This window comes from Lemur catta, chromosome 9 (genome assembly GCF_020740605.2).
Source record: "Lemur catta isolate mLemCat1 chromosome 9, mLemCat1.pri, whole genome shotgun sequence".
Taxonomy (NCBI): Eukaryota; Metazoa; Chordata; class Mammalia; order Primates; family Lemuridae; genus Lemur; species Lemur catta.
Window position 1 is genome coordinate 90,498,123 of NC_059136.1, and position 13,250 is coordinate 90,511,372.

General features: G+C 36.5%; 1 protein-coding gene across 1 annotated transcript in view; it reads right to left on the reverse strand.

Moving 5' to 3' along the window:
• Positions 1-13,250, reverse strand: part of RAB2A (RAB2A, member RAS oncogene family) — an 87,788-nt gene that overhangs the window by 40,903 nt on the left and 33,635 nt on the right. Inside the window, exon 2 of the mRNA XM_045560967.1 lies at positions 10,489-10,560. Within this exon, the coding sequence (XP_045416923.1) occupies positions 10,489-10,560 (72 nt within the window). The remainder of the gene's footprint in view (positions 1-10,488; positions 10,561-13,250) is intronic.

Below are 13,250 nucleotides of genomic sequence, written 5' to 3' on the forward strand. Positions count from 1 at the left end.
TTCTAAGATGCTTTGTTCCTTTCCATTCCCAAGCCCAAGTTTCTAACATCCTGTGAGTTCTATATACAACTCCAGATATTCTAGCATATTCCCTTTTGCTTAACTTAGCCAGAATTGGATTTTCATATGTTTATCTCTTTATTTAAAATAAGCAGAGAGAGGTCGTTGAAGCTTAAAAGACTTTAAACAAAGATTTTGCCTCTTTTAAAATATATACAATTTAAAATAAATCTGTTATATGAAAATCAAGAATGTTTCTAAAGCAGGGAAACGTCATAAAACAATTGATGTTTTAACTTGATTTATCAATAGGGTCAGGACAGAGAATAAAAAAAACAAGAGGAAAGGAGGCCAGTTAAAAGACTACTGTATTTTTGGCATGAGATAAAGAATGGTGTAGGAAGAAAAATATACATATATCTCAAAAGGAAAAATAGACAAGTGTTGTTGATTACTGAAAAACTATGATTTTTGTTTTCCCATCAAATGAAACAAAAACAGACGGACTTCAATGTCAGCTTCAGAAACATAATTATCTCCCATATACCATCTCTTAACTGGATCCAATGTAGGTTTTTACCCTTGTATTCTATGTGGCAAAAGAAAATACTGAATCCTAAAGTGTCCTGGAAGTCTCAGAAATAAATACAAAAAACATAATCCTGATTTCTTTTCTGGGTTGTTAAAATTTTTAAATCCTTTTCCTTAAGTGTGTATATGCTTGAGAATCCCATTTAGAAATGTCTCCTTATCTTTTTTTTTAATGGGATAAATCACCATTCCCTATATCCTTGAGGCTCTCTCTTCTCAGATCCCTTTGCAATTAACAGTCAATTTGGCTGCCAGAGAAATTTTCTGTGGAGACAAAGTTGAGACCTCATTTACCTCACATTGTCAGAGAGTGATACTTATTTTTTTTAGATATGTTACTTCCAACCTTTCAGAAAAAAATACTCAGATTGTAAGCATACATTTTTCTAATTGTCTCCACATCATTATCATCCTTGCATAATAATTATACCATTTCCTGAGCACTCATAATCAGTATCTACTAGTTGTATGACCTTGGGGCAAAGTATTAGGTTATTAAGTATGAAATGTCCAATTTCCTTAAGTACTAAGTTTGACAGTTGATATCTCTGACATTTCATTTTAACACTTCTTTTTTTTTTACTTTTATTACTTTACATCCTCATTCTTTCAAACACACAGTTCGGTTTGTGATTATCTTTCAAAAATTTTTTTAGAGCAATTTTTGTGAAGCCCATGGATAAGTCAAAAATTCATGTTATTTCTGAATATGAGTTTTGTCATGGAACCAATGCAGCGCAGACAGCTCGAAATATCAATGAAATGTTTGGGAAGGATTTGGCTAACATATACAGAGTACATCGATGGTTTGAGAAGTTCCGTTCTAGTGATTTTAATCTTGAAAATGAGCCACATGAGCAACCTGAGACCAAGGTGGATAATGATGAGCTCAAAGTTGTAGTGGAAGTGAATCCATCTCAACCTACACCTGAATTAGCAGCAAGACTTGATGTTCCTATTCCAATATTGGACCATTTGAAACAAATCGGCAAGGTAAAGAAGCTGGATAGACGGGTACCACATGAATTAAAAGAGCGTCACAAGAGAAATCGTCATGAAGCTTGCCTTTCTTTGTTGTCATGACATAAAGGCAAATCATTTCTATGACATTGTTACGTGTGATGAAAGATGGATTCTTTTTGACAATCACAAGCATTTGGCACAATGGTTGGATAAAGATGAAGTGCCAAAACACAGTCCCCAAAACCGAATATTCATTCAAAAAAGTTACTGTTGTCTGTGTGGTAGTCCAGTGCTGGTGTTATCCACTACAGCTTCATGAAACCTGGTCAGTCAATTACAGAGGATGGCTACTGCAACCAATTTGACGAAATGATGAGGATGCTTGTGGTTATGCAGCTGAGATTGGTCAAAAGAGACAGTTCAATTCTCTTGCAAGACAATGACCACATGTCTCAGAGATAATGCTGCTCAAACTACAGAAGCCGGACTTGGAAACTCTCTTGTCACCCATGTTATTCCTATGAACTCCTATCAACTGACTATCACTTTTTCCAGGTTTTGGACCCCTTCTTGCAAGGAAAAATGTTCCATTCTCAACAAGCTGTGGAAAACGCCTTTCAGGATTTCCTCACCACTTGCTCTCCAGGCTTCCTCACTGCTGGCATGAACAAGCTACCGTTAAGATGGCAAAATTGTGTTGATAGTTTAGGCACATACTTTGATTAATTCTACTGCTTCTTGTTTAAGATACAGTAAACTAGTGATTTGAAATCAGACAATTCACATTTAATGACCTAATATTAAACCCCTTTTGTGTCTTAGTTTCCTCATCTGTAAAATGGTATTTATGATACCTAGCTCATGAGATTTATTTTCAACATTAAAAAGCTTTTTACAAATAAAACAGAACACTGCCTGGCACACAGTAAGTATCCAGTATGTCAGCTATTATGCTTATTATTCCATATTATGCACCAGAATTTCTAAACCACCATCCACATGACTAATGATGACAGACCCTGTGAGAGAGAGCCACCTGTCAGAGCCAGGTGATTGTGGAGGTACGGAGACGTGCAGAGGGGAAAATGTGGCTCTTTCCCCTAGGGAAGGCTGGGAAAGCCCATTCAGGTTTCCTTGTAATGGCAAGGCCAGAACCTCCAGGCTGCTGGGGTACACAGCTGGGATGCCACTGCAGAAAACAGAACTAGGTATTAAGCAAACAGCCAGGCCAAGCCTTCCTTAGATGGCATGGGAACATACGGATTCCAATCCCCTATTCCTGGAACCTACACACTGCAGAGGTTCAAAATGGAGGCTTGTGGGAAGATGGCCTGACTGTTCTTAATTCTATAAATAAAGGAAAACTATATACAAAAAGTAATGTCCTTAATTTTTTATGGAAAACAAAACAACAAACACTAGAATAATTCAAATTAAACTGAGAAAATTTCCTCAACTCAGAAATTATTCCAGAGATTTTGGTCAAAAATTACAACAAAACTAAGAGGCATAAATATTAGCCGAGGGGAAAAAATGTAAGATAAGACCCAACTGTCTACTTAGAACATGCAAAATGATTTAACAATGGTGAAAAAAAAATCTACTCACAATAGCAACAAAATCATAAAACATCAAATCAAACTTAGAAAAGCATAAGGCCTGAATGAACAGAACTATAAAACTTTACTAAAGAGCATTTAAGAAATTCTAAATAAATGAAAACACATATTATGTGTATAAATAGATAATTTCAATACTGTGAAAACAAATCATCTCCAAATTAACTCATAAATTTAATAAAATTCTTTTCAAGTTTAAAAGCCTCAGGTTAGGCATGGTGGCTCATGCCTGTAATCCCAGCACTTTGGGAGGTGGAGGGGCGAGGATCTCTTGAGCCCAGGAGTTCGAGACCAGCCTGGGCAACACAGCAACACCCCATTTCAGAAAAAAAAAAATTAGCCAGGTGTGGTGGCGAGTGTCTGTAGTCCCAGCTACTAGGAAGGCTGAAGCAGGATGACTGCTTGAGCCCAGGAGTTCGAGGCTACAGTGAGGTATGATCGTGCCACTGTACTCCAGCCTTGGCAGCAGAGTGAGACCCTGTCTCAAAAAAAATAAATAAATAACAACAAATTTAAAAGCCTCACTAAAAATTTTGCAACTTGGCAAAATGAAGTTCATCTGGAAAAACAAATGTACTAGAGTGATCAATAAAACTTAGAAAGAACACTCATCAATATTAAGTATACTATAAAGCTGCCATAACTACCACAGTGTGATTTGATACTGCCTCATGAAATAGAAAAAAACCATGAATAAAGTAGATTTTAGAGCCTCCAAACAGGCTTGCTTACATATGGGATTTAGCATATGACAATGATATTAGTTCAAACAAGAAAGAAGGAATGGCTTATTTAATTAACGGTGTGGGGCCACAAGTTATGTAGGGAGTAAAGAAAATCATATACACAACCACATACCAGATGGAATACAAATTTATCATGTTAAAAGAATATTTAAGAGAATATATGCAATTTTTGCAGAGTAGTCTTCTTTAGCAAGGCTAGAAAGCTACAAAGAAAAACATCAATAGATTTGATTAAAAAAAACTAGTAGTAAAAGGGACAAAGACATAACAGGCAATTCAGAGAGGAGACAGAGAAGTAGTTCTTAAACATAAAAGAATGCTCAGCCTCACTAAAAATTAAAGTGAAAAGCAAAATAACAACCATTTTTTGCCTCTCTGATGCACAAATATTAAAAACATTAATAAGCTTCAGTAGGGGCAAGGGTGAGGGTAGAATGAGTACTTCAGTGTATCAATGGGGAGAGTGAAAATTAGAACAGCTCTGTTTAGGAATACATTTAAAAGCTCTACAAGGTGATAACACACACCAAACTGTTCACAGTCATTGGTGGAGGCCAAAGTTACAAACAGCATTTAACTTTCTTTGGACTTTTACAACATACTCACAATGATCACACTCTGATAGGAAAATATTTACATTTTAAAAATCAGCTACATAGACTTTGTGGGCTCTTAATTAGATGTTCAAGAGGTCTTGTAAGTTATCATCCTAGTTCTTGGCCATGTTGATCTAGATAACTCAACTTACCAGAAAACTGAACCCCAAATAAATGAGGAGTATTTTTTTTTTTAACTGATTTCTTCAATTCTACCACCTTTTTCCCAGAAGTATACTTTCACTTCCAGTAATCATTTCTTACAGGTTGATTGGTTTAAGGAAGTGGGGGAGATAGGTAGGAAGGTGGAATCAACATATAAATGGCCTAGTTTAGACCAATGTTTGTCAAACTGTCCATTAGTAGGCAGTGAAATAAATGTAGTGGGAATTAGCAGGCTATAATTAGCATTATTTGTAAACAACATAACTGAATAGTATAAAATAAAGGAACGTACGCTTTAAGCACTATAATGGTAAATACTGCTTTATGAAGCTTCCTCCCAGCTAGAGAGACAGTATATTCATTTAGCAAATATTTGTAGTTTCTACTGGGTTACCAGGTACTGGGGATACAGCAATAAACTAAATAGATGACTCTTTCCTGTCATGGACCTTACTTTACACTGGTGGGAGATAATTTGTTTACTTATATTTATTTATATAAAAAGTTAAGAAGAAAAACAAATCTAAGTGGAAGGATGAGTATGGGTGTGTGTGTACGTGGGTGTGTACATGTATATCTGTGCTAAGATTTTAGAGAAAAAAATCATATTTGGGACATGTTAAGTTTGAGATGTCTATTGGACATCTAAGAAAGATACTGTGTAAGTAGCTGGAAATGTACATGGGGAGGGGCTGACTGGAGCTGGTTCACAAAAGAATGAGTAGAGAGAAATTGGAGATAGAAAATATGGAAAATTCTTTCTGAGGAATTTTGCTAAGATGAGAGAAAAGTTTTAAAAGCCCGAAAAGAAAATGGAGTAATGAAAAGTAACCATCAAAACCAGAAAAATTAATGATGCTTAGAAGAAAAAGGAACTACTAAAGCCAGTGTCCTTGGGTAGGCCTTGGCTAGAGTTCACCCACAGCAGCAAACAGAAGGCTGGGTTTATGGACACAGTGCAGGGTAGGTGGGTTGAATGGTGGTGGAAACCTGTAAAAATGCTCGTCTACTTGCCTCTATTTTCTGAGTGAAACAGAAACCTAGGCTATCAGCTGAGGATGAAGATAAGAAAGGTGCTGCATGCTTAAAGAGAAAGAAGGTATGATGTAGTTCCTTAGGACAGTGAAGAACAACTGTCAGGCAGTACTAAGGGTTTAAAGTTAGTGTCCAAGAAATTAAAATGAGACTAGTGAGCATGGCTCTGTGTTTTTCTCCAGCCACGTCTAGCTATACACATCAGGCATGGAGAACAGACATTTGAAATTTAGGCTATGATGAAGCAAGAGAAGGACCATGGGACTGAGAGTATATGTAGGAATGATTATAAAGACATAGAGGTTAGAACTGAAGCTGAGTAAGGAGGAAAGAACACGAGAGGGGTGAGAGGGATAAATTATAGCTCTGACAGAGTAAAAAAAATTGTTAGCACTAGGAACTAGAGAAAGTGAGTTGGAAGGATGAGAGGGACAGTCAAACAGCCCTGATGTATAAAACTGAAATTTTGGAGTGGTTCCAGATACTGGTAATGGCAAGGTCCTGGGAGTGACAGGACGAGTGAGAAGCTGAAGAAGGGTGGAAGCAAGATCCCTGGAGAAGTAAAGGAACTGAGAGGCCAGAGTGTGTGGGTATGCGCTCATATGTGTGCACAAGACAGACAATATAAAACATATTTCTAACTGGATAATCAATATTTAAAAGCCATTGCTCCAACGCTTTGTAAACTTTAATGCTCACATGAATTACCTGGAGATCTTGCCAAAACGCAGATTATGATTCAGTAGATTCTTTAACAAACTCCCAGGCAATTTTGACATTGCTGGTCCAGTACAACAGCCCATGAACCACCCTTTGAGTAGTGCCGCTCTAGCGTGCTGGGTCCGTGAAACTATCTATAAACTGCTTTACTGATTCATATCTTAATTCTTACTGAGGTAGACAGTTAAAGGGTAAAGAGTATTTCAGTCTTTCCTAACCTTTTGCAGTCTTTTATTTTTTCTTTTCTATCATTTAATACTTTCTTACTCATAACCCAACCTTAAGTTATTTACTTCACCTATTCATCAGCCAAAAGCAAGTATGCGGAGAATCAAGATACTGTCTTGTGCCTATTTTAGCAAACATTCCAAACATTTTAAAAATATGTGATAATCTGCTAATTGTTTTTGTCTGAAAAATCAACTTCTGTGATAGGTGCCAAAAAATGTCAAGTAGGCTCTGTGCCAATGAAGGCAGAAGCATGAATTAACAATCCTTACTGCCTCTACTGGCTTGCATTTAGCCTGACTGAATGAATGGCTGTACTGAATGCACTCCGAGCACAGTGTATGTAACTCAATGTAAGCTGCAGTGACAGGAAGGGGTGAGAGAAAGAACAACTGGGCCAGCCTGTACTTTAAAAAATGCTTTTCCGTGAGATAAACATGATTGTCATCACCAACAATGAACACTAAGCACCTATTAGTATTTTGAGAATAGTTCATTAATCCTGAATAGTTCTGTTTGCTTCAGAGAAATATATAGATTTTTTAAAAAGTATCATTACCTCAAACATCCTGAAACATTTTAAATATTGAGACCCTTTACAAAATGAATGTATGAGCACATTTACATTCACTTTATAGGGTCTAAAATAAAATTCCAGTTTAAAAGAAGAGTTCATGGTAGGCACCATCTTTATTCTATAATAATGGATTATTTCTAAAGCCATGGTTGGACCATAAGCCCTAACAGTTCCTAAAGAAAAATACAATCACTTTATTAATGTGCACTGGATGTAATTTTCCTCCACACACAGCAGGTAAAAGATGAGACTGCTTTCATCCTCCATAATATTTACTTTGCCTTTTTAGGAGGAATGATCTTAATCATAAACAATTAAGTTCTAATGCATGACCTACTAGGAACACTACCACTTACCACCCAAGTTGGTGCTGAGCATTATGTTGAAACTCAGTACCTATACGGTTACTCTGGCTATTTTCCAGCATGTTTTATAGTTCTTCCTTTCCTGTCAACAATATTTCCTCATGAGTACACATATCTCATTTCTCATAAATGGGAGTTACAGTTGGGACATGCACATTTAGAAAATAACTTCAGTAAGCAGAGATGTCAAGTAATGCCACCTGAAAAGAAGAGAAAGAATGAAGGCATGAAAAGTACTAAGTGTTCAGGAAAGAGCAAATAGCAAAGACTAGGTGGCATATGGTATCCGTGCTGGGAGAAGTAGGAGAGAAAGCAAGAGAGGCAGACTGAGAAGAATCATGAAGTCAGAGTTTTATAAACGGTATTCATCATTGCAGTAGAGAGAAGATAAGGACATGATGACTAGCTAGGATAGCTAGGTGTAAGGGAATTATGGTGTAGCTATGTACGACTATTCATCCCAATTGCCTCCCACCACTACCAATTTGGTAGCTGTTTTTTTTTTGTTTTTTTTTTTAAGACAGGGTCTCTCACTCTGCTGCTCTGGCTAGAGTGCGATTACAGGTATGAGCCACTGCGCCTGGCCTTGGTAACTAACCATGCTGTACAAAGTGACTCTGGGCCCACGGTCAGAGCCAACAGAACAAGGGGTGGGCCTGAACCAATGTGACCTAATGAACTCTCTTCCCTAAGGAACCTGGAATTGAGTTTAAGAAAATCCTTGTTCTCCTGAATGGGATATGAACTTTGGAGCTACTGATAATGACCATTTCCCACCATGGAGATACGGAAATGAAAAACATTGGTCAACAGCTAGAGAAAAATGAAGCAGGCACGAGAAGACAATGAGAGACAATGAGGGAGAAATGGGAGATGGAGAGACAGAATTTCTGGTGCTCTGAGAAGCTCTGGTTCCAGGCTGACCCAGCTGCCTCCCTGCTCTCAGGTTCTGCATATTTGAATACTTAAAATGAAAAATTCTCCTTTTGCTTAAGCTGATTTAGGTGGACTTTTGTTATTTACAACCAATTGCAAGAATTAGAAAGGACAAAAAAAACCCGATATGCTAGTCAGGGTACGACCAGAAAAACAGAAACCATACTGAAGCATTTAATACGTGGGAAATTTAATGTAGAGAACTGGTTACAGTAAAGGAAGAGCCAAGAAAGCCCAAGAAAAGATGGGTAATCAACTTAGATTAGAAATAGCAACAAGCTGCTACCACCTCAGGCTGGAAGGACAAAGAGAGAAACTGGGGTTATCACAGGAGCCAGACCACAGGTGGGCCCTGCCTGGCAGAGGCTGGAGACAGAGCAATGGAGAATATACAATCAACACAGGCTGAGAGAGAAGGAGAAAGAGATCCTTGGCTTTTCTTTTGGCTTTGAATTTCCTGGTGCCTCCCATCAGCAAACTTAGAGCAAAGCCAACTGGCAGTTACATGAGTTATAGTTTTCCAAACAACTCTCTTGAGTCTACTCTCTCATCTCTCTCCACAAGTATAGCCTACGCCAATTTCTTACATCAGGCTCAGGCCCATCCTCTTCATTGGGTGTGCCATAACAGCTTAGAAATTTATATGTAAGATTCAATGAAAAGGAAGAAGACTTTGGTTTAGTATCCTATACCAAAAACTGTGTGGCTAGCTATCTTAGGGCTGAGTCATGCTTAAGGTTGGCAACCAAGGTTTCAAACCTATTGAGCAAAGAGCACATCCTACATAAAAATGAGCTCACAAAGTTAAACAAAGTCACGAGGACCCCCATGAAACAGTATTGCCTGTTTTACCCATCCTAAAACTATCAAAATTAAAATAGAATATGGATATTCTTATTGATAGTAGTTGCTAATGAAAGATTTCAATATATCCACAAAGTACATGTAGGCTTAGTTAAAAATTATTAATTGATCTAATAATTTGATTCAAAAGCTCTAACTTTGATTTGAAAAATACACAGGACATGAGGATCAATATGCTATAAGTAGTAAGTTAATAATATCAATAGAAGATAAGCAGTCAATGGCTGAAAAGATTCATTGAACAATTGGTTGTACAGAGTAACTAGATTTCCAATTCCCTTTTTTCTTCATATTTGACTAATTTGTAACTTTCAATGAGCTGCAGCAACAGAAGAATAATTCGGTTAGGTTCTTTAGCTTTCAGAATATAAATATAATTTTTAAACTAATAAGAACCCCAAAACATATGATTGTCCAAAGTTTTTCATTTTTCATTTTTATTTTATATCTTTCCATATTAATAGAAATAAACAATATCACTATTTTAAACAGTAATAACTAATATTTGTTGACTGTTTCTTACCAGTAACTATATTTTTTACTCTTCACAATCGAGAAAACTACAAAATGCCCAATGATAGTTTCTCTTGGTTAATAATTATAGGTAATTGTAGAGCACTTACCATGTTGCCAGGCACTTTACTCCAATGCTTTACATTTATTAACTCATTTACTGCTCACAATAACTTGTGTGATTGGTATTATTATAATTCTCTTTGTACAGACAGAGAAACTGAGAGATGGAGTGGTAAGGAGGCTTGCCTAGCTAGTTAATGGCAGAGCCTTCTAAGCGGTTCAGTCTCATCTCTTACTATGGTGTTGTACTGTCTCTCAACTGTTTGTTCATCACTAGATACAATTGAAATCTTAAAATATTAACATCTAACCATTTTTGCAAAGTTGGATAATATTTATTTTTACTACACATATTTTTAAAAAAGTTATAGAGGCTAAACTCTACATAGCAAAAAATCTAGTTTCACTGATTTTGGAACCATCACTAATAGAATGGACCCCCTCTAGCATCTTCCACTTAAACTATCCAAAACTTTCAATGCTTCCCATCTCTTTTACAAAACTTACCAATAGTAAGGTCGTGCACTGGCTGAAACCTCTTGTCTGTAAACTGTAGCAATAAGCATGATTTACCAACACCTGGAAGGTAAAAACAGAAACAAAAACAAAAACATTAAGAGAAAACTCACAGAAATTAAGAAACACTTTACAAAGCATATGGAAAAGAGGTAGTCAGGGTTTCTGGTACTCTGAACAACCTACTGTGATTTCTCAATACTCTATAATTTATTGGGAAATTAGAAGACTGGTGATTTAGGTGGAAGTTGTAAAAACATCTAAAATACCCTTTTCACCCTTTCTTACTCATTCAGTATTTCAACGTGAAAAATAAATGCAACAGTTAAACTCCTATAAGACAACTAACGAGGTCGCCTTGGTAGCTTCTACCACAGTACTCATCCAGTACAGTTTTTGTGCACTTTTGTTTTTTGTGTAACAAAGAAAATATTTAAAGCACAGCATTAGTTTATCATACTCGCCTAGAAAGAACAAATAAATAAGCTACCAGTAAGTGTACAGGATCTACTCTTCTGGAAAAAGCTGCTTGCTCTATTTTCTCACTAATTCATTTCATGAGCAACTGTAATCTGTATTGCATTCCTTCATTCTACTAAAATTGACCTCATTAAGGTCATGAATAACTTCAATCCTAAATTCAAAGAAAAACTTTCTATATTCATCCTACTTGCCCTCTAAGGAGCACTGGATATTGAATAACACACCTCCTTCCTACTCATTTTCAAGTGCTCTAAGTAACATTCCCTTATCTTCACACTAGACTAAGGCTGCTTAATTGACAGCATTCTGCACTTATACAAAACACTGAAGGGAGTTAACATTCATTCATTCAATCATTTACTCACTCAAAAGTCTTTATTGAATTCTAAGTATGCACTGCACTAAGGACTTAAAGATATAGTAGTGCAGAAAACTGATATGGTTCCTATACATGGAACTTACAGTCTAGTACAGGCGGAGAAACTAAACAAAATGAACATCCAAATAATATATTGTACATGAATAATTTTAAATAATTATAATGACTGCAATTTGAAATAAAGTGCTATGAGAGAGTAACAAAAGAGCTTAATTTAGACTAAAGGGATGGAGAAAGTCTTTATGAAGAAGTGACACTGAAAACAAACTGGAATTTCAAAACACACGACATTACAGAGTTTTCTTCTCTTTCTGTTATATTATAAAAAAAACCCCAAATCAAACTCATTTTATCAGATTTTAAACTCTTTTGGATCGTCTTTTGTGTGTAGGATAGAAGACAAAAGGATAGTTTTTCTACATTAATAAAGTTTGTTACCGGCTGGTCGTGGTGGCTCATGTTTATAATCCTAGCACTTTGAGAGGACGTGGCAGAAGGATCACTTGAGGCCAGGAGTTCGAAACCAGCCTGTGCAACATACCGAGACCCCCGTCTCTACAAAATATAAAAAAAATTAGCCAGGTGTGGTGGAGCGTGCCTGTAGTCCTAGATACTCCGGAGGCTGAGACTGGAGGATCACTTGAACCTGGGAGTTTGAGGTTGCAGTGAGCTACACTAGCACTACTGCACTCTATCCTGGGTGACAGAGCAAGACCCTGTCTCAACAAGAAAGGAAAAAACAAAAAACAAAAAATGAAACAAAAAAACCCTTTCCTACCTCACAAAAGAATATATATCACTCTAGCAATACCAATCTTATTCTGACTAAATGCTGATTAAATATAGAAAATGCTTACTCTTTGGTACCTCACTTTAAGACCCCATATTCTCTATATTATTTTTTATTTATTTATTTATTTTTAAAAGAGACAGGCTCTCCCTGTTGCCCAGGTTAGGCCAGGCTATTCTCAAACTCCTGAGCTCAAGGAATCCTCCTGCGTCAGCCTCCTGAGTAGGTGGGACTATAGATGTGCACCACCTTGCCCAGCTTCCATATTCTTCTGAAAAATTTTTTTGACATATAATAATTATACTTACTTATGAGTACGGAGTGATATTTTGATACATATATAGAATGTATAATGATCAAATCAGGGTACTTAGCACATCCAATCGCCTGAAACATTTATCCCTTTTTTGTATATGTTGGGAACATTCAAAATTCTCTCTTCTAGCTATTTAAAAATATACATATAATAAATAAGTATATAATATATAATAAATTATTAGCTACAGTCACCCTACAGTACTATAGAACAGAACGTGTTCCTTCTATCTAGCTGTAATTTTGCAACCATTAACACAGCTGTCCCTAACTTCTCCTTTGCCCTACCCTTCCCTAGCCTCTAATAACCACAATTCTACTCTCTACTGCTACGAGCTCAACTTTTTAAACTCCCACGTATTGCAGATATGAGAACATTCAGTATTTTTCTGTGCCTGCTTATTTCACATAACATAACGTCCTCCAGACTCATCCATGTTGTTGCAAATGACAGGATTTCATTTTTTTTTTTTAGGGCTGAATATATACCACAGTGTATTATATACCACATTTTCTTTATCCATTCATTTGTTGATGGACACAGAGGTGATTCTGTATTTTTGCTAACGTGAATGGTGCTGTCATAAACATGGGGGTGCAGATAATCTCTTTATGTACTCATTTCCTTTCCTTTGAATAAATACCCAACAGTGGGACTGCTGGATCATACAGTAGTTCTATTTTTAGTTTTTTGAAGAACCTCCACACTGTTACATAGCGGCTGTACTACTTTCCACGAACAGTGCATAAGAATTCCCTTGTCTACACATCCTCACCAGCATTTTT